The following is a 20,252-nucleotide window of genomic DNA, read 5'->3' as shown; positions in this document are numbered from 1 at the left end:
CACCGTCACCAGCGTCTCACATAAAATTGGGAGAAATATCGATTTTACTTCTTTCTCGATTTCTGTGGAGGAGATCTTAGTCCCTATATATACAGTGAAAGCAAGTCTATACCTTCTTTTGCCATATAACACCAGGGTATCCGCTTCTATCCCAACGCCATCCCAGAACTGCAAACCCCATGTAGATATATATAAACAAGAACCTCCTCAACTCTCATCACCTAAGGAAGCGTCCCACTCCTGCAACACCGTCGGTTCCTGCACCGCACCTCCCGAAATCCCACTCAACCACGCCCTACAAGCCTCAAGGTGCGCATACTCCGCATCATCGTGACCTCTCAACCCCTTCATCTTGACATCCGCGGCCTCTAGCACACTTCTACCCGCTGCATCGCGAACATGCACACATGCGCCGCTCTCAACAAGTTGTTTAACAGCGAGTTTGTGACCGCAGCGAACAGCTACGTGTAGTGCTGTTTCGCCTGATCGATTTCGAGCGTTGACTTGAGCGCCGGAATCGATGAGTTCTCGAATGATATCGGGGCCGATTTTGTAATCATCGTCTTCGGGGAGTTGGGCGACAAATGCCATCAGGGGTGTGTTGCCGTGGATGTCATAGTGGTTTGGATCGACGCCTGCATCTAGGAGGTTCTGGAGGAGAACAAGACGGAATTGTAATCTATCGGTGCACGAGTCCGAGTTCTTAACAGTCTTGTCCCTTCTGCGTCTTCGGTCGATCGGCGCGCCGTTCTCATCGAGGTAGTACTTTTGCGTGATACTGGTTTCACTGAGTGTGGCGGCTGCGAGACAATGAAGCCCGTTGCGGCCTTGGTTGTCTTCAAGTCGGGGGTTGAGTTCCGCATCGTTGACGTACTTGAGGAGTTGTGTCTCCTGGTGGATATCGTCAAAGTGCCAAGGATCAGCAATGCTAGCTTGTCGAGACATTGGTACCGGAGGGTCGACGTCCATAGCCTGTGTGCTTGCTCTGCTCATACCCATTACAGGCTCGGGGATGGCTGAGTAAGTAGGTGTTACGTTGAAGGCGTCTCTCTTCTGATAGCTAGTCGCACTGCACAGTCCCAGTGCATAATTTCGTAGCTCAGGTGGTGTGTCCCGCAATAAGAGAATATGCGAGAATGATCGTCCATAGCAGTCGCGCGCACTAAAGTCGAATCCTTTGTGAGCGAGTGCATCCAGCAACTGCTTCAGCAACTCCTGGTTCTGAGATTGAAACCAGGTAGTGTGCAATACGTGAAGGAGTGTCTGGCCCGCTGTATTCTGCACATTCAGGACATGGTTGGCCTTATCCGAGATGATGGCTTGAAAAAGATAATCCGACAAGAATCGTGCAGCCATGAGATGAAGTGCGGTATGTCCAAACTGATCGCGTTCTTCGAATGAACTACCATGGACAGCGGCTGATAGTGCATTGGTGCCAGTTTGTGTAGGGCCATGTGCTGTGATCCAAGCTGGCTCTTCGATCTCGTGAATAGGGCGGCAGAAACAAGCCAGTTTCTGATGGATCTCATCTTGCGGAAAACATGTATATCGGGCAAGTTCTTCGATGCAGAGGAAGTTTCCGGGAAGGTAGTAAGGTCCCATGGGCAAGTGAACTGGTGCGTCACGATCGTTGAGCCATGATACCACACTTGGCTCTTCATCTGAAATGGGAGACAGACTCGTTCCTCGGCGGTTGAGAGGCGCTGTATACCGTTTTATAAGGCGCTTTACTGTCTTGACATACGGGTGTGAATAGTCATTGAGTATTTGCCGTAAACTTCCAGTAGTGCAGTCCGTCGATGTAGTCATGAATGTAGGCCGCTGTAAGAAGTTTCGAAAAGTACTGTTGTCCTCCTGATTCTGTTGCATCTGTCTTTGAGCGGCCGTTCCATTATTTGGGACAAATTGCTGCTGCGGATATTGGTTAAAAGGTGGAACCTCGAGCGACACTCTAGTACCGGGATCTCTAACGAGATGTGGTGTTGGGATGGCGTTGAGAGCAGGAATAGGCCCAGAGGCTTGTGTTGGAGATGCGACGGAATTATGGGTTGAGCTAGTGCGTGTCGGAGAAAGAGCCAGCTCTTCTAATCGGCGAACCATATCGTCTTCGGTCTTGGGGTGAAGCCATCGTGGCTGTTTGTTGAGCATCGCATTGAGTGTCTTGTGGGCCGAATCTTTACTATACAGCTGTTAGTGTATATATACAGCACAACATCAAGAAACACCTACCCAGGCGCAGGAGTATCGGGAGATTTAGCATGAACGACTGCCATAATCTTCTCAAGAGGAAGCGTAGTATAAAGATAAAGCCGTGAGACTTTTCGTCGCGATGAAGGCGTCCATAGCGGCGGCCTTCCAGTTGTGGTATTGTTAGATCCGCTAGGCGAAGCAGATGATATCGGAACTTGAAGGTTAAACGGCGAAGCAATGTTATTGTTCATTGCGTTGAGCTTTGATTCACAAACAACAAGAAAATGGAAAAAAGGCAATCAGAGGCGATTCCGATGCTGCTTTTAGCTATAGTTCACGAGGCTGTCATGATGCTGATGGTTGATACGGGAATTGCAAGTTTATAAGTCAGCTCCCTCTTAGGCCAGAATCATAGGTCGCCAAGTTAGAAGGCAGTGGTGAAGACGAGAAAAAAGATGGCCGCCAGAACAGGCCGGCGGGCCACAAATAACCTGCAGCAGACCAGACTGTGGAATGGGAGAGGTGCTGCGCCTCAGCGCTCGCAGGAGGCCTGTTCGGAAAGAGGTTGCGAATGCTACAAATGCATATTTGGGTGAGACAGAATGTGCTGTAAATGGATGGCTAGAGGGTATAAGTCCGTAGGAGGTCTGAGTGCCGTGTTCCCGATGCACTGACGTCTGTGATCTGGAGATAGACGAGGGAGATAATCTAAGGTAATCTGCAACTAAGACGCTGAGGCCGTTCTCGTAGACATTTACCTATAATACAGGCCGTTTGATAGTGCTACAGGGCTCCATGTTACAGTTCCCACCAATTACTGCAATATGGAGCATTCCAATAGTCTGAACCTGAATACAGTTACGTCAAAACTCTTAATCATTTAATCAATCAAATGATGAAATACTCAATTCTCCATCGCAGAACCAGAGCCGAACCTGTCGATTCAGAGGGAACCTAGGTCGCTGCCCTGGCATCAGTGGAACACATGCAGAGGCGCAGATCACGGCTGTGCTTACTGTGGCTCCAGGCACAAAAAGCCTTGCGCCACACCAACGAGGCTTTTCGGCATCACCACCAACTTCTATGCAATATTTCAGTATAATGCCTCTCTTCTTTTCTCAATAGCGGAGAGGAATGATGTCAATATTTTTAAATAAAAGAGGAACTCATGAATTAATACTGACAATGATGGAATTGCCGAGACTGAGGAACCAACTGCCAGACTACCTAGGGTTGGATAAACTGAACGGACATTAGACATACGACAGGCCGGATGCTTCATATACCTGATTATCGAATGACCTCTGTTTAACAGAGTTTATCGATTTATGTGGAAGTATTCAGATATAGAAAACGGTTCGCCTTGGCATCCCTTCGCTGAAACGTACGTCTCCCTTCAAGCGCGCCATGTATGTCATCAGCCCTTGCATTCGCCGCCTCATTAGTTGAAACAGCCGCGCTCGACGTCTCTGTAAGTCATCCGACCTCAAAAAAAGAGACATTCTTACCCCGCCGTAAAGATAACTGCCATTTATCAAATTTAGCGGTAAGAACGGTTGGTTGTTTGTAGCCACGACACCGTTTCTTTCATGGCTGACTGTTGAAACCTTGAAGCCATCGACACCACACCCACCTTGAGATAGCTCATACGTAGGTCCTATGTCATCGTTCAAAGCTTTTCGGGTATAACGGGAGGAAGGGAGAATTAAGTGATGAGACATTCTCAGACGACTCATGAACCTCATTCAAGGAGTTGTTTGCTTCCCTTTGTTTCGTTCTGAAGAGCCAATCACGGCTATTCTTAGACCTCCGAATCTTTCTCACACCCCTGCAAAGTCTAGTCTATGCCTTTGAGAAACTTGACAACTCCGAGACAATCATCTAGCAGTCTGGCTCTTTCTCAATCCAGTATCATTCATCGTTTATCGTTTTCACTCTTTACCATCCTTGCCCATACTCTCTCACACCGTAACTAAAAGCCACATTTCCATTCAAAACACACCTAATTTCTAGAATCCTTCCACACGCCACTATCTGCTTCCCGCATTCCAGAGCAGAGACATGTCTCCCCTTTTTCTCCTCAACGGCCACAAGCCTTTTTGACTTTCGGGAAAAGTCCGCCCTGTTTCTGTTCCCAACGACCCGGTTGAAACGGTCCCCTAATTTGTTTTGCTCACCCCCTCCTCGTTGTTCTAGCGCTGTTCCACATGATTAATCGAAGGAGATAGAGTTTGGGAAAACTGGTATCACATGGAGACACTAGTGACGACAAAGGATTAAGTGACTTCACGTGATAAACTGCCAGGCTGTTGAGCTTCGAGGTAAGGACTTGGGCATGAAGCAGCCAGTCAGTTGCTTAAGCTTAAGTAAAGAGACATTTGAGAATCACAAGGAGCAAAGACGTATTAAGATATGTCTATAATTGATGATGTGGTGGTATCTTCAACAACAAAATTACACAATATTATCCAAAAATCGTAACCATTCTTTCTACCACTACTTGGCCGAGCCAAGATCGTCTAAATCATACTATGTACATAGTGAAGCTTATTATGTTTGTAATAAATAAACAGCAAAGGGAAAGTTTTATGTTCCATGATGCATTTACAGAAGAACGGCAAAGATACCGGCAGCAGCGACGGCCATCTCGACACCGAAGCGAGAAGCACCGGCAGTGACCTCGACAGCGGGGGCAGTGCCAGTGGGGGCGTGGTAGGGGAGAGTGGCAGAAGGCTGGCTGGGAGCGGGAGCCACGTGGGTCTCGGTCTCAGCAGGAGGAGCAGGGTAAGCAGGGTGCTCAGGCTTGGAGGGAGCAGGGTACTCAGGCTTAGCAGGAGCAGAGTGCTCAGGCTTGGGAGCAGGGTACTCAGGCTTAGCGGGAGCGGAGTGCTCGGGCTGCTCAGGCTTGGGAACGACAACGGTAGGGTAAGAAGGAATCTCCTTAGTACCGGTGGCGTAGACAGTGGTCTGCTGGACGGTCTCGGTGGTGAGAGAGCCGTAAGGGCAGTTGGGGACCTCAGGACCGCACTTGGTAACGGTGTAGACCTTGGTGAGGTAGGCGGTCTTGGTGGTGTAGAGAGTGCTGTGGGGAGGAGGAGCATAGCCAGTGGGCTTGGTGTGCTCCTCAGTGACAGGGCAGACGGTGGTAGAGACAGGGACAGTCTCAGTGGTGACGGAACCGTAAGGGCAGTCCTTGACCTCAGGGCCGCACTTGGTGACAGTGTAGACCTTGGTGGAGTAGACAGTCTTGGTGGTATACTCAGGAGGAGCGTAGCCGGTAGGCTTGGAGTGCTCCTCGGTGATGGGGCAGACAGTGGTAGAGACGGGGTAGCTCTTGGTGGTGACGGATCCGTAGGGGCAGTCCTTGACGGTAGAAGCGCACTTGGAGATGGTGTAGACCTCAGTAGAGTAGACGGTCTTGGTGGTGTAACCAGTAGGCTTGGGGTGTCCCTCAGTCACAGGGCAGACAGTGGTGGAAACAGCAACGGTCTCAGTGACGGTGTAAGGACCGTGAGTTCCGTAAGGGCAGTCCTTGACGTAGTCAGGGCACTTAGAGTAGGTGTGGACGGAAGTGGTGTAGATAGTCTTGGTGGTGTAAGGGACGGTAGCCTCAGTGGTCTGGGTGCCGTGGGATCCCTCAGTGGTGGAAACACCAGCAGTCTTGGTCTCAGTGCCAGTAGGAGCGGTCTCAGTCTTGGTATCGGTGTTGACGGGAGCAGTCTCAGTACCAGTAGGAGCAGTCTCAGTCTTGGTGCCGGTAGGGGCAGTCTCGGTCTTGGTGTCAGTGTTGACAGGGGCGGTCTCGGTACCAGTAGGAGCAGTCTCAGTCTTGGTGCCGGTAGGGGCAGTCTCGGTCTTGGTGTCAGTGTTGACGGGAACGGTTGCAGTGCCGGTAGGGGCGGTCTCGGTCTTCGTCTCGGTACCAGTAGGGGCGGTCTCAGTGCCAGTAGGAGCAGTAGCAGTCTCAGTGCCAGTGGAGAGCTCCTCGGTGGTAGAGTCGCAGTCCTCCTCCTCAGTGGTGGTGTTGGTCTCAGCAGGGGCAGTGGTGGTGGAGGCAGCCCCGGTGGTGACACCGGTAGCAGTCTCGGTCTCAGAGGTAGCGGTATCAACCTTGGTGGTGCCGGTTTCGGTTGTAGCAGTGTCAACCTCAGTGGTACCAGTAGTGGCAGTCTCGGCCTCAGTGGTAGCGGTGGTGGCAGTACCAGCCTCGGTGCTAGCAGTCTCGGTGGTAGAGACGGCAGCAGCAGTGGTGGTAGTGGGGAGAACACAGGTGCAAGCCTCCTGGAGAGTATAACGGTCAGCGCAAACTGAGGGAAGCTGGCAGCTCTGGATGTGGTCGCAGAAAGTGGCACCAGGAGCGCGGACAGCCTGGTAGCAAAGATCATCGGTATCACACTCGCATGTCTCAGTGACAGGAGGGAGCTCGTATCGAGGGGAGATGTTAGCGGAAGCCAGGCCAAAGGCCATGGCCATAAAGACAGCGCTCTTCATTATGTTTGAAAGAATGTACAGATTCAGTAATGAACGAATGGACTGCGGTAGAACTCTGAAGAGTTACTTATATTCCGCGAAGACTGATATAAGAAAGAGTGACAAGAAGAGGAGTGGGAAGGAAAAGAATGCCCATGTAGGTCGGAGGATGGTGTTTATATGCAAGAAACGACGGAGTGAGCCTGGTCCGTCCCTCCATTCATCCCCTACCCTGCCTCTCCCACATCACTTTCTCTCTCTCACTCATTCTCTCCTCTCATCCTCTCGCGGGCGTGGGCCGCCGTTGGGCGTGGGTGGGTGGCCCATACCCAGATTCTGATAGTGTGCCTGAGCTTCGCGTTAGTTTAGGGCGCTATTGAGCAGGGCCTCACACCCATGTGAGAGATGGGCAGATGGAACTAATCCAGAACGAGAGCCCTGCTCAGTGCAGTGCTGTAAATAACGGGCTCTTGTGCCGTCAGCCCGGCCTTGGCCGTGAAAGGCGCCTGTTGGAAAAGCAACAGTCGAACAAAGTGCGTGCGGGTCAAAGAACGATGAAAGTCGTTAGCCGCTTGGGTAATGGTGCGCTGAGTCGGGTCTCCACAGGGGTGATCCCCTGACCCCTGACTAAATCGTGGCTAAACCAACCGCTTTGGGCGTTGTTAGCGGGGGTCGCTAAGAGGCAGTCGCCGAGAGCTGCGGTGGAGCGATAAGATGCTGGGATGAACACACATGGACTTCGTTTACAAACATTCAACCTTGCAAGGCCTAAGGCTCTAGAGATGAGTCGTTGAGCAATAGTTTCTCATCGGATGTCGCACCAAAGAGTCCGGCTTCTTGGGCGGCTGACGCTATTGCACCTCGTTATTTCAGCTGAAGATTGGATCAAATAGTTTGCGATAACCTTGATTGATACGAATAACCTTCTGGAGTATCCCAGCAGCTGGGGCTGTCTATTCCATGGTTTCTACTATTCTAGTTGCTGATGTGGATAGGGGTATTGTCCTTCATTTCCTGTATAACTCCATGCAACTATAATCGCATGTTGTTAGTCATCGGCAGTTTGTATTGTTCCTCTGCTAGCCTTTGTCGGCCATTGGATCTAGGATCAAAGAAGGTTTGTTATTTTTAGTGTCGAGTGTTCACTCTATCGTCTTCTCTGAAGCAGTATGGAGAATAGGGAAATTAAGCAACGCGTATCGGTTTTGTTAGTGAGAAGCAGTGACAGACAATACTTTACCCTACGGAGCGATAACGACCGAAGAACCACAGATTCCAAGTTTTAGCATCTCGGATTTTCATTGATCGTCATGATCACCGAGATCTTTTCTGGAATCTCATCGATCGCGATGGTAGCCTGAGAATGGTAGGATCATTACCCCCAAGGACCCGAAGAAGCCGTTGGTTTTAGTGGAAATTGATTCCTTGATCTGCTTCAAAGAAGCCTCTCATTATGACTTGCTTGCACTCCACCAACTTACAGAGCTGACGTTTTGTTTCCTATTGTTTCGTTTCTTTACTCTCAATTAAGGGTATCTTAAGAACAAGAAAGGCAACATTGTTTAATTGTTATATACTCTTTCGTCCTCTTTTGGTCCTTTCATCTTCATCAAATGCCGTTTATAGCATTACACAGCCATCACATTCTGTTTCAGTACCACACAAGTTCCAAAAGCGTCTATTTTGTGTGTCTGTTGATCCCTACCAATGGCCATCGCACGATCAACACTGAAAGTTCGGGTACCTGACAGCATGCAGATTTTAGCGTCCACAATATCCAGAGAGCGTGGATAGCACCGACAAAGGAAAGGAAACATAACCAAGCGTCATAGACGGTTTGTCAAGGCTTGTTAATCCAAGGGGGAGATTACAGAAGGATGAACCCAATTGCCACGAAAAAAACGGGCATCGAAAGATCCGGTTTGTTTGGTGGCTTGGGGGCACTTTGAAAGAAGCGCTACGAGAGCGGTGCAATTTGCATCATTCGCGCTGTGGCGTCTTCTAGAGTCCAATTGGCGTCCGTGACTCGCCCACTTGGTCCAAGCCATCGCGAAGCAATTGCGTGCATGTGAGAGGGTGTGTTTTATGCATCTGCATAAATGAATCGTTTCTTTTTTTAGGGGTAAAAAGGAGGAGACGATGCGAAAGCGTTCCTGACGGTGGCTGTCGTGCTACCGGTGGTGGTAGTTATAATCGTCTTATTTACGGTGGCACTGATATTGTACTGGGGAAGCCTCGTTGACGATACTCAATGATCCAGGATTGATAGGACCCTTTGCGAAAGTGTCAAGTTTCGCCATCGTCCTGTCATTCGATTCGACTGAAACTTTTTGGCATGAATAAACAGTCAGTGCTTCGAATCGGATCCATTTGTCGAGGTCGATTTGGCAAATTCTCCATCAATCTAGTTCATCTCATTGGACCGCTAACCCCTGCCCCTAAGTTGTGGTCTTCCCTGTTCATAAAATAATACCTTGCCGGTGATAATTGGATAAATCGCGATAATGCAAGGGACATGACCTACGAGGTGACATTTTGTCGCACAAAAATCGTAAGGGTTCAAACACGATCTGAGAAATCCTTGCTCGTTCCCACGCGATAGCCCCAGGGACCAATTAATATCCTCGTCTTGTCGCTCTCCTCAACTGAAGTTGATTCAACCAACTTCAAGCCTCAAAGTGCTCAGCGGCTGGGGGAGTGGAGAGCCATCTCCCGCTGTGAGACAAGACGATACAAAACGACACGTTCTGTCGGTTGAAGCCGCATTCCAGTGCGAAATAACCTGAAATCGTAAATATTTCCTCTTTTTTTCCCCATATAAATCGTAGTCCACTTTCTCGTTCTGCTTTACCAATGCTGTCCCTGTCACCGGACACGATTTGTGTTAGCGCACCACGCCAACGGTGATAGTTCCATGCAGGCCTGTCACTCTCAAACAGCGCCTGAGTCTGTTTTTTTCCCTTCTTGGTGAGCTCTTCGTTGGCCGTTGCTGTCGTGTTGGCCTGCACCATGGAATAGGGGAATCTTTTGGTCATGCGAACATGCTACCGATGCAGAAGCATACAGGCATTCGTACACGTCTTGGCCTAATCCATTACAGTTCAGCGCATACTATATCCATAGTGATGACAGATGAGCGATGCACGGAAACATTGAGTTTTCCATCAGCCCATTATGCCTTGGCCACCCGTGCTCAGACCCCGTCGTATAGCCAAAAAGCAATGTCATCTATTAAGCTAAATGTCATTTCCATCTTCACTCTCGCTTTCGCACGCTCTGGTGCCTTGGACGCTTTTGCCACAACTGGAGCCAAGAAGGAAGGTCTGCTCGTCCCGATGATCTGCCCCAGATAGGGGAGGGGAGCCCTGTTGACCACTAGAGGTCGAGGCCAAGCTGAACGCAGGGGTTTCTGCCATAGTATGGTCGAAGCGTCGAGCTATCGAAACTTGGAATCGATAGTATTGCGAATAGCTGGTCTTGGCCAAGCTCACGTCTATTCTGGGCTTTTGCGTTGCGCTTGCAAAGCTAGTCTTGGGATTGTGGAAATGAAGCTCCTAAGTTTGCTGTTTTTGTTCGATATGAGTGTGATGATGGTGTGGTGCTGTCAAGATGCGCTGGAGGTGGTACGTGGTGAACTGTCAGTTAAAGAAGCTATCAGTCCCAGCAGTGCTGCTGTTTTGAGTTGCCCTCATTGTTGTTGATGTTCGTCACCTTGTCAACGTATACTATACCTTTGGAGCCTCGATCTGTTGTCCTTTGTGACTCATATTAATGTTATGCGCTAACGATCCTAAACTGATTGGCTTTCCAACCTCCAAGGCAACAGAAACACAATACTGACCTCAATTGATAGTGCTAGCCTTCCCTCGATCAGTGCTCATTGTATAAGAAGCTGCTCTCTAATCTGACCTAGGTTCCTTCTGGCGTTACCATAGGTACCATTCCCCAATTCGCGTCAAAGCGGGCCGTACTGCTCGCATTTGTGCTGTGATTGATTCCCAAGTCGCAATGGCCCTGTCCCTTTCGTTCGCCCATGGTTGAAGATCTCTTCCTCAGGCTATCCATGCTCGACTCAGCTACACATAGTCTTTTCGGTTGAACTGAGACCCATTGCCTCAATTCTGGATGGATTACGCCCCCAACAGGATGCTGAACTTGGCTCACGGCCTCGTCGTGAGGGCAATGTGCGTGGATGATGCACTGTTGATGGGGGAAAACAACAGGAGAATAGTCAGCAGTTACGAATTCCTTTATATGCATACCAAATATATCTCAGATAAGTCTCGGTAGTTGCAAATAGGGCTGTGGGCCGTTGGAATGTAAAGTTTCGATTGCTGATGCACTGGAATGTTGATGGAGCCCAAGGTTTAAAGCTTCAACGGTGGGACAATGAGGCTCTGCATTGGCTCCATATTCCATAACGGCTTCGAGAAGGATCTTGGGATTCTGAAGTCTTATCAAGTTTGTTATTATCTCATTATCCAAAATTAACTCAGGTAAATGAGGTCGCAGAGTGAGATAGTGCACCCAAACCTGACAGTCTAAAAACCATCTCGGCCTCAAATTGCTCACATCGAATTTTTCAAGTGAAAGCACCAGGCTACATCAAAGACCCAAACCAGGCCATATCACCTTTGACATACCATGCTATATACTAGCACCGAATGAGACCAGCCAGCATAGATTGAGTATTGATCATTGTCTGGAGATCATTTGCGAAATCTCGGAAATTCCTGTCTGCGTGCTTCTGGTGTAGGGTAGTAAAAAACTGGTCCATATAAACGGTCTGTTTTTATAACCTCGAATGGACAACAACGACAGTGTTAGACATCCATCATTATAGAACCTTGATACTTTAATATTCGAACTAGGTCTAGATATGGTCAAGTAGTCAGTCTGTGACTATGGGTTTCCCATAATTGTGATGAATGGTGAAACGCTTGCAGCATCATAAGGCTAGCCCTACGATGTGCCAAGAATATATCAATGCTGCGCTTCGACCACCACAGCTTGAATTGATCTCTGTCAAACTGACGTAGATGTCAAAGAGCGCTGGCGTTATGGATGGACTGAGATTAAATCTCATGAGTCAGATATCGGTTCCCTCCCAAGTTACCATCGAACAAGCATGTCAAGTCAGCCTAGTCAAACCCCTTGTGCAGTCATTCTCCAGATATGATCTTTCGTCAAAATTGCGAGTTCGCAAATGCAATGCTGAGAGGGTGGCAAATGACCGACAGAATACGGAGTAGAATCTTGATTTCCAGGGATGCACTGAGCTTCATGACGGCCGTTATGAACTTGTCAGCATCGTGATAATTGCCTCCCTCATAGCCCATATGTTTTGAACCGATTCCGCCCTGAAACGTGCAGTAAAATGTCTGAGAAGGCCTCCAATAAGATAAGAGCACAGGGAACTGGAAGCCAACTGAATTAATTGGACACTCTGACCTTACACTGATGATAACCGTGTTGGATTGAAACTGTGGCGCAGCTACACTGTTCTTCCCGCTCAATGCCCATGAGTAAAAACATGCTGAAAAGCGCTCAATTCAGAGCCTTTCATCATCCATGAAGACAATGTAACATACTATCTGCAAGTTGTCGCAAATGAGTGCCAAAACTCTCACCAAAGTACTTCTCACCCATCGACTGTTGCCTTATCTTTTGGGGGCCGGCCGGCTGGCTGAGCCACTATCTTGGTTCCCTCTGTGGCTGATGTCACCGTGGGTTTCCAACGATTTGAGTTCTGCGCAATTGCGGGTGTATGAGACGGGTCCCTTTTCCGCCAAACATTGAGTTATTCAACTTTTTGTCTGAACTGAACTGTCCCACGGCGCAGTCACCGTTTCAGTTTTCTTTTTTCGCCACCGTCCAGTTGAAGCATTCACGGTGGTGTTGATGGCCTGGCGGTTGACTTCTTTTGCCTCTACGCTTCTGCGCGACCGTGGCTTATGGGGGCCGTTTTTTCTTTGGGGGATCGCGGATGCTGGAGTTGAGAGAGATGTTTTTCCAGTTTGAGGCTGCTCAAAGTCCCCTTTCTGCGTGTTTGCGATTGAAAAGTTATCCGGTTTCTTTCATTTTAAATAGAAGGGGTTCCCTTCCTACAGTAGAGATTTTGATATCATCATCAATACATTGACTGTCTTGTTACCTTTGAACCTATCACTGCAACTCGAGCTTAGAGCAACCATACAACCAACCAATCAGTATACTATACTTCTGAACCAACAGAACAAACCAACATGTCTTCTTCAACTGCCAACCAGTAAGTTATTGATAACGAACATGTCGCAAATGATCCACTAACAGTCATTTCTCAGATCGTACAACTACCCGGCCTACAGCAACACCTCTGGTGGCTCGACTTACACGGGCGGCCAGGCTGCTTCCACCAGCACCCAGCTTCACCAGTGGGCCACCACTACAGACCCCACAGAACGATTCTACGTCACAGGCGAAAGAACAGGTCACGGTGTATGGCAAGGCATGGATAAGATTATGGCTTTTGACAAAGTTTACAATCGATCGAAATAAGGATATCAATGGACATGTATTGTGTTGTGAGACAGGATAGGGAAGGTTGTGGCTGTGAACTTTTTAGCGTGGCGTTGGGGATAGAATTGGAGCCTTCAAGTCTTCTGGGCATTGTATAACAGATTCGGCAGTTCAACTCTGATAGAATACCTTTTTACTCAATCAAATTTGGCTCTATTCATCACATGGATATTAAACTTCTAAAATCTCAGTGCTATTTTTCTCATTCCCAAATGATTTAATCACGAAGGTAGCGCCTAAGGTCTGTTCGCAAGTCCTACGGACTATGGAGTTCTTTCCATCGCTAGGGTCGTTAGGTGAACTAATCCATGCTTCTTGCTGACTGCAGCCTAATGTTATTCCTCACCTCTTACAACCGTCGACGATCACTTATCTTTCCATCATGTTATATTGATTTTGGACTTAATGTTGATGAGCACTGGCCATCTCTGCCATCTCAAGAATCTCATCATTTCCACTCATACTTTTCACACCGTCAAGTAACATGTCTGCCGAGCGATCGCCGTCGCCTGAAGGCAGTGACACTGTGGTTATCGGTAAAGACGACACCAGCAATTATAATTCAGGAAACATCTTGCCGCAATCTGAGGCCACTATTGCCCGTATTCACGAGTGGCTGCGACCTACGGAATACGATATTGAAAGCAGCGAATATCGCAAACATTTGGCATTCCATCTTGAAGGCACTGGAGAATGGATTCGCCGATCAGATAACTACCTCAAATGGTATGAGAGCCAAGAAGATGGCCCCCTGTGGATCAAAGGCGTTCCAGGCTCCGGAAAGTCTGTCGTTGCAGCCAGCATGATTCACAAACTCTCACAAGAATCTCCTGTTCTTTACTTCTTTTTTCGACAAATTGTTGATGCCAATCATCGACCCATCAATCTTCTCAGAGACTGGCTAGATCAGATTCTCGTCTATTACCCTCCATTACAGGCATCTTTAAAGGCTTATATTGACGAGAGCCGCGACCTGGATAGTATATCAGTTGATGAGTTATGGAGATACTTAAGAACAGCTCTGGCGTCTGTGCCCAGGGTCTATTGTGTGGCAGACGCTTTGGACGAAATGGACCATGGTAATAGCGAATTTATCAATCATCTGGCTGAGCTTGCTCACTGGAAGCCTTCATCTGTGAAGGTGTTGTTGACCAGCCGACCTACTTCTGGCGTCGAGGCCGCAATGAGAGGCACGAGTTTTCTTCACATCCGAATGGACGAGAAGGCTGTTGATGTCGATATCTCTTCTTATGTGAGATACTGTCTCTCTGGCACTTCTCTTTCTGAGCACGATCAACAGCTTGTCAAAGAAGCGGTGCCTGGCCGAGCCAACGGTCTGTTCCTCTACGCTAAATTGGCCATGAAATCAATTTTGGAGCCAGAAGCCGACATTCACGAGACAATTCGCAAGCTTCCACTTGATTTGGACGCTATGTACATCGACATTCTACGAGAACATGCTCGGAGATCAGGCATTTCAGAGGACACACAGGTGTTGATCCTACAATGGGTAACTCACGCAACCCGTCCTCTTCGGCTGCTAGAGCTTGCAGATATGCTCAAGACAGTCGAGGGAAGCAGATTTTCAAATAGTCTGAAAGAGAGCAAGGATCTGGTTCGGGCTGCGTGTGGCCCTCTGATTGAGGTCTTACCAGATGAGACTGTAAGCGTTGTGCACCATTCACTTACCGAGTTTTTGGTTGGGACATCAAGAACAGTACATACCCCAGTTTATCCCATATTGGACTCCTCACCAACTCATTACGATCTTGCTCTCGCTTGCCTCCGATATCTCTGTGCTGGCTGCCTCCAAGACAAAACTCCTACTTCGTCAGAAACTGTTCATCGCGAACACAACCGCAACTTGGATTTTCCGTTCGCAGCGTATGCTACAAAGAACTGGCATGTGCATGCCGCGAAGTCTGAATGGAATTGTTTACAAAATGACTTATTGTATCAACAAATTGAATTGTTTTTGGGCAATAAGGAGACACGAAACAACTGGCTGACAACCTACTTCGATGTCTCTGAAAGAATCAGGATTGAAGAGGCCACAGCCTCTATGTCGGATCTCCATGTCGCTGCACTGTGCGGCCTCAAACCGTGCATCTCAACTCTGATTGGCCGTCTGGGCCAGAAGAGCATAGACGAGCAAGACGCAAGAAAGAGAACACCCTTGTGGTGGGCTGCTTTCAGCGGTCACGCAGATATCATCGAGTTGCTACAGAGCCATGGGGCATCGCCTACTATGTACGACATTCAAGGCCACCAGGCATTGCATATAGCTGCAAAGAAGGATAAAGCACAAGTTGTTCATCTACTCATTGAAAAGGGAATAGCTCCTACAGTTCTACGTCTTCCAACAGACACCGATCCAACCAGAGAGGATGCAGACACACCATTGTCATATGTAGCATCATACGGCCATATCAATAGCTTAGAAGCGATGCTCCCATTGTTAGGCACTACCGAGAAACGATATGCGTTGCGCATCGCCATAAAGAACAGGCAGCCCCAGTTCGTCAAGCGTCTTCTTCAGGAGTCTGATGTCAATCCGAACGACAATACAGGGCCTTCGACACCCATTTTTCTGGCTGCCAGAACATGCTGTGTTGAAACAGTCGAAGTGTTGGTGAATGCTGGTGCAGATGCTTCTATTACTTGCAGGGTGGAGGCTGATGTCTGGGACAAACAAGAGAATGTGTTGGAACGCCCCTGGTCGACTCCTCTGATAGAGCTCTGTGAGCCACAGTCTCATTTCGTACGTCGACCATACATATCTCCCCACCACATGTCGGATCTGGACTGTTCAGATTTTGATCGAAACTTGGCGTTGCTTATCCAAGCTGGTGCAGACGTCAACGAGAGAGATTCTCTGGGTCGTGCTCCTATACACTCCGCGCAGTTTTCTCACGTGTTGAGACGTCTGCTCGCAGCAGGCGCTGATCCAAATGCTGAGACAAAGGATGGCAAGACCGCGCTGCATTGTCTGCCAAAGACAGGTGACGAAGAATACCTGAAGCTCCTATTGAAAGAGGGGAATTTGGACATCAACAAAAGAGAACACATCAAGGGCAGGACACCTCTTCTTGCTGCTATTTATCATGATTCAGCCCTTGCTTCACAGATGCTGAAATATAGTCCCGATTGTAGTGTCACTGATTTCGAAGGAAATGGCCCCCTCCATTACGCATTTGCTCATTATGAGAGAATGTCTGCGCCTAAGAAATTTAGAGGCGATGATCTGAAGAACGGAGACAACACTCTGCCGTCAATCTTGAGAACACTTCTCGAAGCTGGTTCGGATCCGAATTTGACAAATATTGATGGGGAGACACCTTTACATATTCTTGTCGCCAAGGGGTCCACCCACAGAGAGGAATGTCTGCGTATGCTACTCGAATATGGAGCTGAGATCGATGTCAAAGACGTCAGAGGCCGGACACCCTTGTTTCGGGCTGTGGGCAGATTCCCAAAGCAACCCATGATAACTGAAATTCTTGATATTCTTATCAAGGCTTCCGCAAGTCTGAATGTCCGCGATAATTATGGGCGGACCCTTCTCCACGAAGCGGTCCACAGCATCACCGACCTTGATTATGCACAAAGGAGACTCACCGAGGTATACCAATATCTCCTTGACGCTGGTGTGTCGCCTTGTGCCGTGGACCTGCACGGTAACACTCTATGCCACGAGTTAGTTCTCGTCCCGAATGCCACAAGACTATCTGGTAAAGGAGAGGTATTCCTTTCACTTTTTGAAAAGGCTGGGTTAGACGTAAACAAACCCAACTATGCTGGCACGACGCCTTTGCATCTAGCCTGTCGCATGCGTCTGGACGGAAACCATGGGGTCAATTACCATGCAAAAGATTGCTTGAGATGGCTCCTCAAACAATCGCCCAATGTCAACGCGTCAGATACCCGAGGGTTGAAGGCCATCCACTTCGCCGCCTCTACCAACACTTACACTGTTGACCGATTGTTGCGCGTCGGCGTAGACCCCTTCGTTGTCACAAACCAGGGCATGAATGCTCTACATATCGCCGCCAGGTGCAAGAGAAGCAACAGTCTCGGACTTCTACTTCAGCGCATGCGAGAGCTGAATCCTGACGCTACAAAAGTAGCACTCGACCAGAAGGATATCTTCCAATATACGCCATTGCATTACGCCAGTCGCTCTGGGATTATCGAGTCTGTGAAACTCCTAATCGAAGCAGGAGCTGAAGTCAACCCAACTTTCGATAAACTTCGAGGGACATGTTGTCCTGAACCTTGGTTCCCTCCAATTCTTCAGTGTGTATTCTTTGACCGTGAGCAACGTCTTTGGAGGCGTGGGCCGGTCAAGAAGATACCTCGTGATGATGAGCTTCCCTTTCATCAGTTAAATGACCCCGACACGGACATCGCTGCTGGTTACACTGTCGAGGATAAGGAAAGATACTTTGATGAGATTGTATCGGGGCCTCAACTCGAAGTCCTCGATCCAGTGTATGAGGCCTCGCGATATGATGAGATTATCAACGCTTTGCTTGATGCAGGAGCAGATGTGTTTCTGGGTTCCAACGGTCCAAGGTCAGCTCTTTACCGTGCGATGCTTTTCGCATCAGATGAGTGGCAGGACTACATTACATACCTCCTTTGGAACTGCCAGGAGAAAGCTGGGCATCTTGAACCTCCAACTCCTCTTCATATTGGGATATCGAGAAGCAAAGCTCTTCGTCAGACAGAGGTTGCGGTATTGGGTGAGTCATTCATCTCACGTGTAAAAGAAACAAAATGGAAGAGAGTGGCACGATTACTATCGGACCGACACTTCGCTTTGGTAGCGGGCCTGTACAAAGCTGGTGCGGATTATACTACTGTCGATGAAGATGGTGTCTCGATTCTTTCGCGACTCGTCGAATACGGGTACTACGAACTAGTCAATGACTGCTGCTCTTCTGAAGAGGCTGGCAGGTTTGATGATCCTAAATGGGTAAAGGAACCAGGTGCAGAAGAGCTTGAGCCTTTGCTTGTGACGGCTTGTCGACGCTCTTCTCCGAACATGGAAGTCATTCGTGTCTTGGTCGAGGAAAAAGCAGTCGACATAAATGCACGAGGTTGTGACGGTCTGACTTCTCTTCATATCTTAGTCACTGGCAAGGAGTGGTGGCAAGTCTTTCACGCCATGCCATACCTGCTTTCTAAAGGGGCAGATATGGAAATTCGAGATGATAAGGGATGTACACCGCTGCTTTATTCTTTCATAAAATGGGGCGCCTTCCGGACTGCAGCGATGAAGTCCCTGATCGAGAAAGGAGCTGATGTAAATGTCGTCGATTTTGAGGGGAATGGGTGTCTGAACAAAGCAGCACACCGGGAAGAGTTTATTCGACTCTTAGTCGGTCATGGAGCTGAAGTTAGTCCAACCACCATCCTTTCTGTGGTTGAGTCCAAGTACCCAAACATCTTGAGTATTCTGTTGTCTGGCGAAAAGTCTTCCTCCCTTGCGGCGTCTTGGGAGATGACACTAGATTACGCAAAGCAGCTGGATCCTGATACGAATCCCCAGGAAGCCCAGATGATACGTCAAGGCCATCCTCTGATCTTGGCAAGCTCTGCGTTGGGTACGCTCCGGGGCGGCCTCGAATTCGATCGTGATGCTGCTGCCAAACAGATGATGGAAGCTCTACTCGGAGCTGGATTCAGTCCGTATGCCAATTGCCTAGTCATCGTTGACAAGGTCCGGTTGCCCAACAGACCTTCCCTACCAATGGCTATAGCGACTCATGCGTGGCACAAGAAGGATTCTGCGGTTGAATGTATCCCGTATGCCGTGAGCCCTCACATTTTCAGACCACCATTCATGGCTGAAAGGGTAGTAGCGCACGAAATCTTAAAAGGAAAGGGTGTCTATGGGCCGATCTTAGGGTTGGAGGATCTCGATACGGAGTTCCGCGATGCGTCTGGAGAAACTCTTCTTTTGGCTGCTTGCGAGCGAGTGTCAAGCAGGGGTCGTAAGGGGATCAGAGAAGACCAATTGCCTCTACGACTCCTGCTAGACAAAGGGGCAGATGCCTATGCAGTAGATAATTTCGGCAGAAACGCATTACATATTAGACTCGGATCTCGAGCTCTCAATGATGATAAGTTGGAAGGGCTCAAGGATCTAGGGGACGCTGTGCCGGCTCTCGTCAACCAGGCTGATGCTGACGGGTATCGACCACTGCACTATGGCCTAGCTGCGCTGGCGCATGGGGAGTTTGACCAAACTGAGCCCGAATGGCTTGACTATATCATGACACAGGGTGCAGACATGCTTGCCACTGATGGTCTCGGAAACAATGCGCTCCATTACCTTGCCACTAGCCTCTTTGGATGTCTCTGCTATGATGGAAGTAACACTCGAGATCCCTTTGAGCGCTTCTTGAAATTGGGACTTGATATCAATGCGCGCAACAACGCTGGTCAGACACCAGCGTTCTTCCTTGCCATGAGAGGCTATGATGATGACAATGTAGATGAGGTGATGAGTTGGTTGGATGGATTGGGGGTGGATTGGCAGACGAGAGATGATAAAAGGAGAACTATTCTCCATGAAATGGCTGACGAGAGGGAAGATTTGTTCAAGGCTATCATGGAAAAGGGAGTGGATCTTTTGGCGGAGGATGATGATGGGCGGTCGACTTTGGATTTGGTAACGGCTTATGATAATCAGAATGTGCTGAAGCTGTTTGATCGGGACGGTAGGGATGATAGGGAATGAGGGATCTACGATAGCAAGATACTGAACATTGATGAATTATGATGACCAAATCTTCTTGCACAAGCTCTACGATAAGAAATGTGATGCAAAACAAGCTTCAAACATAGGTCAGCCTTCAAGTGATAGTGCTCTGCTTTTGTGAATAGCCTCAACGACGTCACCGTCACGATTGAACCAATCATGTTGATTCAATATCCAAACCAGGAAGCTCCCTCGACACCAATTGACCTCGAGAAAAAGTGATAATCAGGCGTTCGTGTAAGTAGACAAGATGCCATGGCCTGAT

At 48.6% G+C, this 20,252-nt stretch overlaps 5 protein-coding genes across 7 annotated transcripts; 2 read left to right on the top strand and 3 right to left on the bottom strand.

Annotated features, from left to right (window-relative positions):
• On the bottom strand, positions 1–2,763 carry FVEG_09677 (hypothetical protein). Of its 2 annotated transcripts, XM_018898732.1 has the most exons (3): positions 2,230–2,627; positions 113–2,179; positions 7–62 (listed from the first exon to the last, which is right to left on the bottom strand). In XM_018898732.1, the coding sequence occupies exons 1-2, from the start codon at positions 2,439–2,441 to the stop codon at positions 208–210; spliced, it is 2,184 nt and encodes a 727-aa protein (XP_018756660.1). In that variant the 5' UTR covers positions 2,442–2,627; the 3' UTR covers positions 7–62; positions 113–207. The 2 variants fall into 2 exon arrangements, with proteins under 2 accessions (XP_018756659.1, XP_018756660.1); XM_018898731.1 differs by having other exon boundaries at positions 1–2,179; positions 2,230–2,763.
• A 1,828-nt stretch (positions 2,764–4,591) lies between these two features.
• FVEG_09678 (hypothetical protein) lies at positions 4,592–7,202 on the bottom strand. Its single transcript, XM_018898733.1, has one exon. It carries the CDS (start codon positions 6,679–6,681, stop codon positions 4,795–4,797), a length of 1,887 nt encoding a protein of 628 aa, XP_018756661.1. The 5' UTR covers positions 6,682–7,202; the 3' UTR covers positions 4,592–4,794.
• Positions 7,203–9,239: 2,037 nt separating this feature from the next.
• On the bottom strand, positions 9,240–10,896 carry FVEG_16636 (hypothetical protein). 2 transcript variants are annotated; one of them, XM_018905877.1, is made up of 2 exons: positions 10,502–10,896; positions 9,240–10,450 (listed from the first exon to the last, which is right to left on the bottom strand). In XM_018905877.1, exon 2 carries the CDS (start codon positions 9,693–9,695, stop codon positions 9,327–9,329), a length of 369 nt encoding a protein of 122 aa, XP_018756662.1. In that variant the 5' UTR covers positions 9,696–10,450; positions 10,502–10,896; the 3' UTR covers positions 9,240–9,326. The 2 variants fall into 2 exon arrangements, with proteins under 2 accessions (XP_018756662.1, XP_018756663.1); XM_018905878.1 differs by having other exon boundaries at positions 9,240–10,441.
• A 1,900-nt stretch (positions 10,897–12,796) lies between these two features.
• On the top strand, positions 12,797–13,361 carry FVEG_16637 (hypothetical protein). Its single transcript, XM_018905879.1, has 2 exons — positions 12,797–12,928; positions 12,984–13,361. The coding sequence occupies exons 1-2, from the start codon at positions 12,906–12,908 to the stop codon at positions 13,195–13,197; spliced, it is 237 nt and encodes a 78-aa protein (XP_018756664.1). The 5' UTR covers positions 12,797–12,905; the 3' UTR covers positions 13,198–13,361.
• Positions 13,362–13,702: 341 nt separating this feature from the next.
• FVEG_09679 (hypothetical protein) lies at positions 13,703–20,027 on the top strand (the record flags this gene model as incomplete). Its single annotated transcript, XM_018898734.1, has 1 exon — positions 13,703–20,027. One exon carries the CDS (start codon positions 13,703–13,705, stop codon positions 19,964–19,966), a length of 6,264 nt encoding a protein of 2,087 aa, XP_018756665.1. The 3' UTR covers positions 19,967–20,027.
• Positions 20,028–20,252: the final 225 nt, after the last annotated feature.

Source organism: Fusarium verticillioides, chromosome 1 (genome assembly GCF_000149555.1).
Source record: "Fusarium verticillioides 7600 chromosome 1, whole genome shotgun sequence".
Lineage (NCBI taxonomy): Eukaryota > Fungi > Ascomycota > Sordariomycetes > Hypocreales > Nectriaceae > Fusarium > Fusarium verticillioides.
This window is presented reverse-complemented; position numbering and strand designations above follow the sequence as displayed.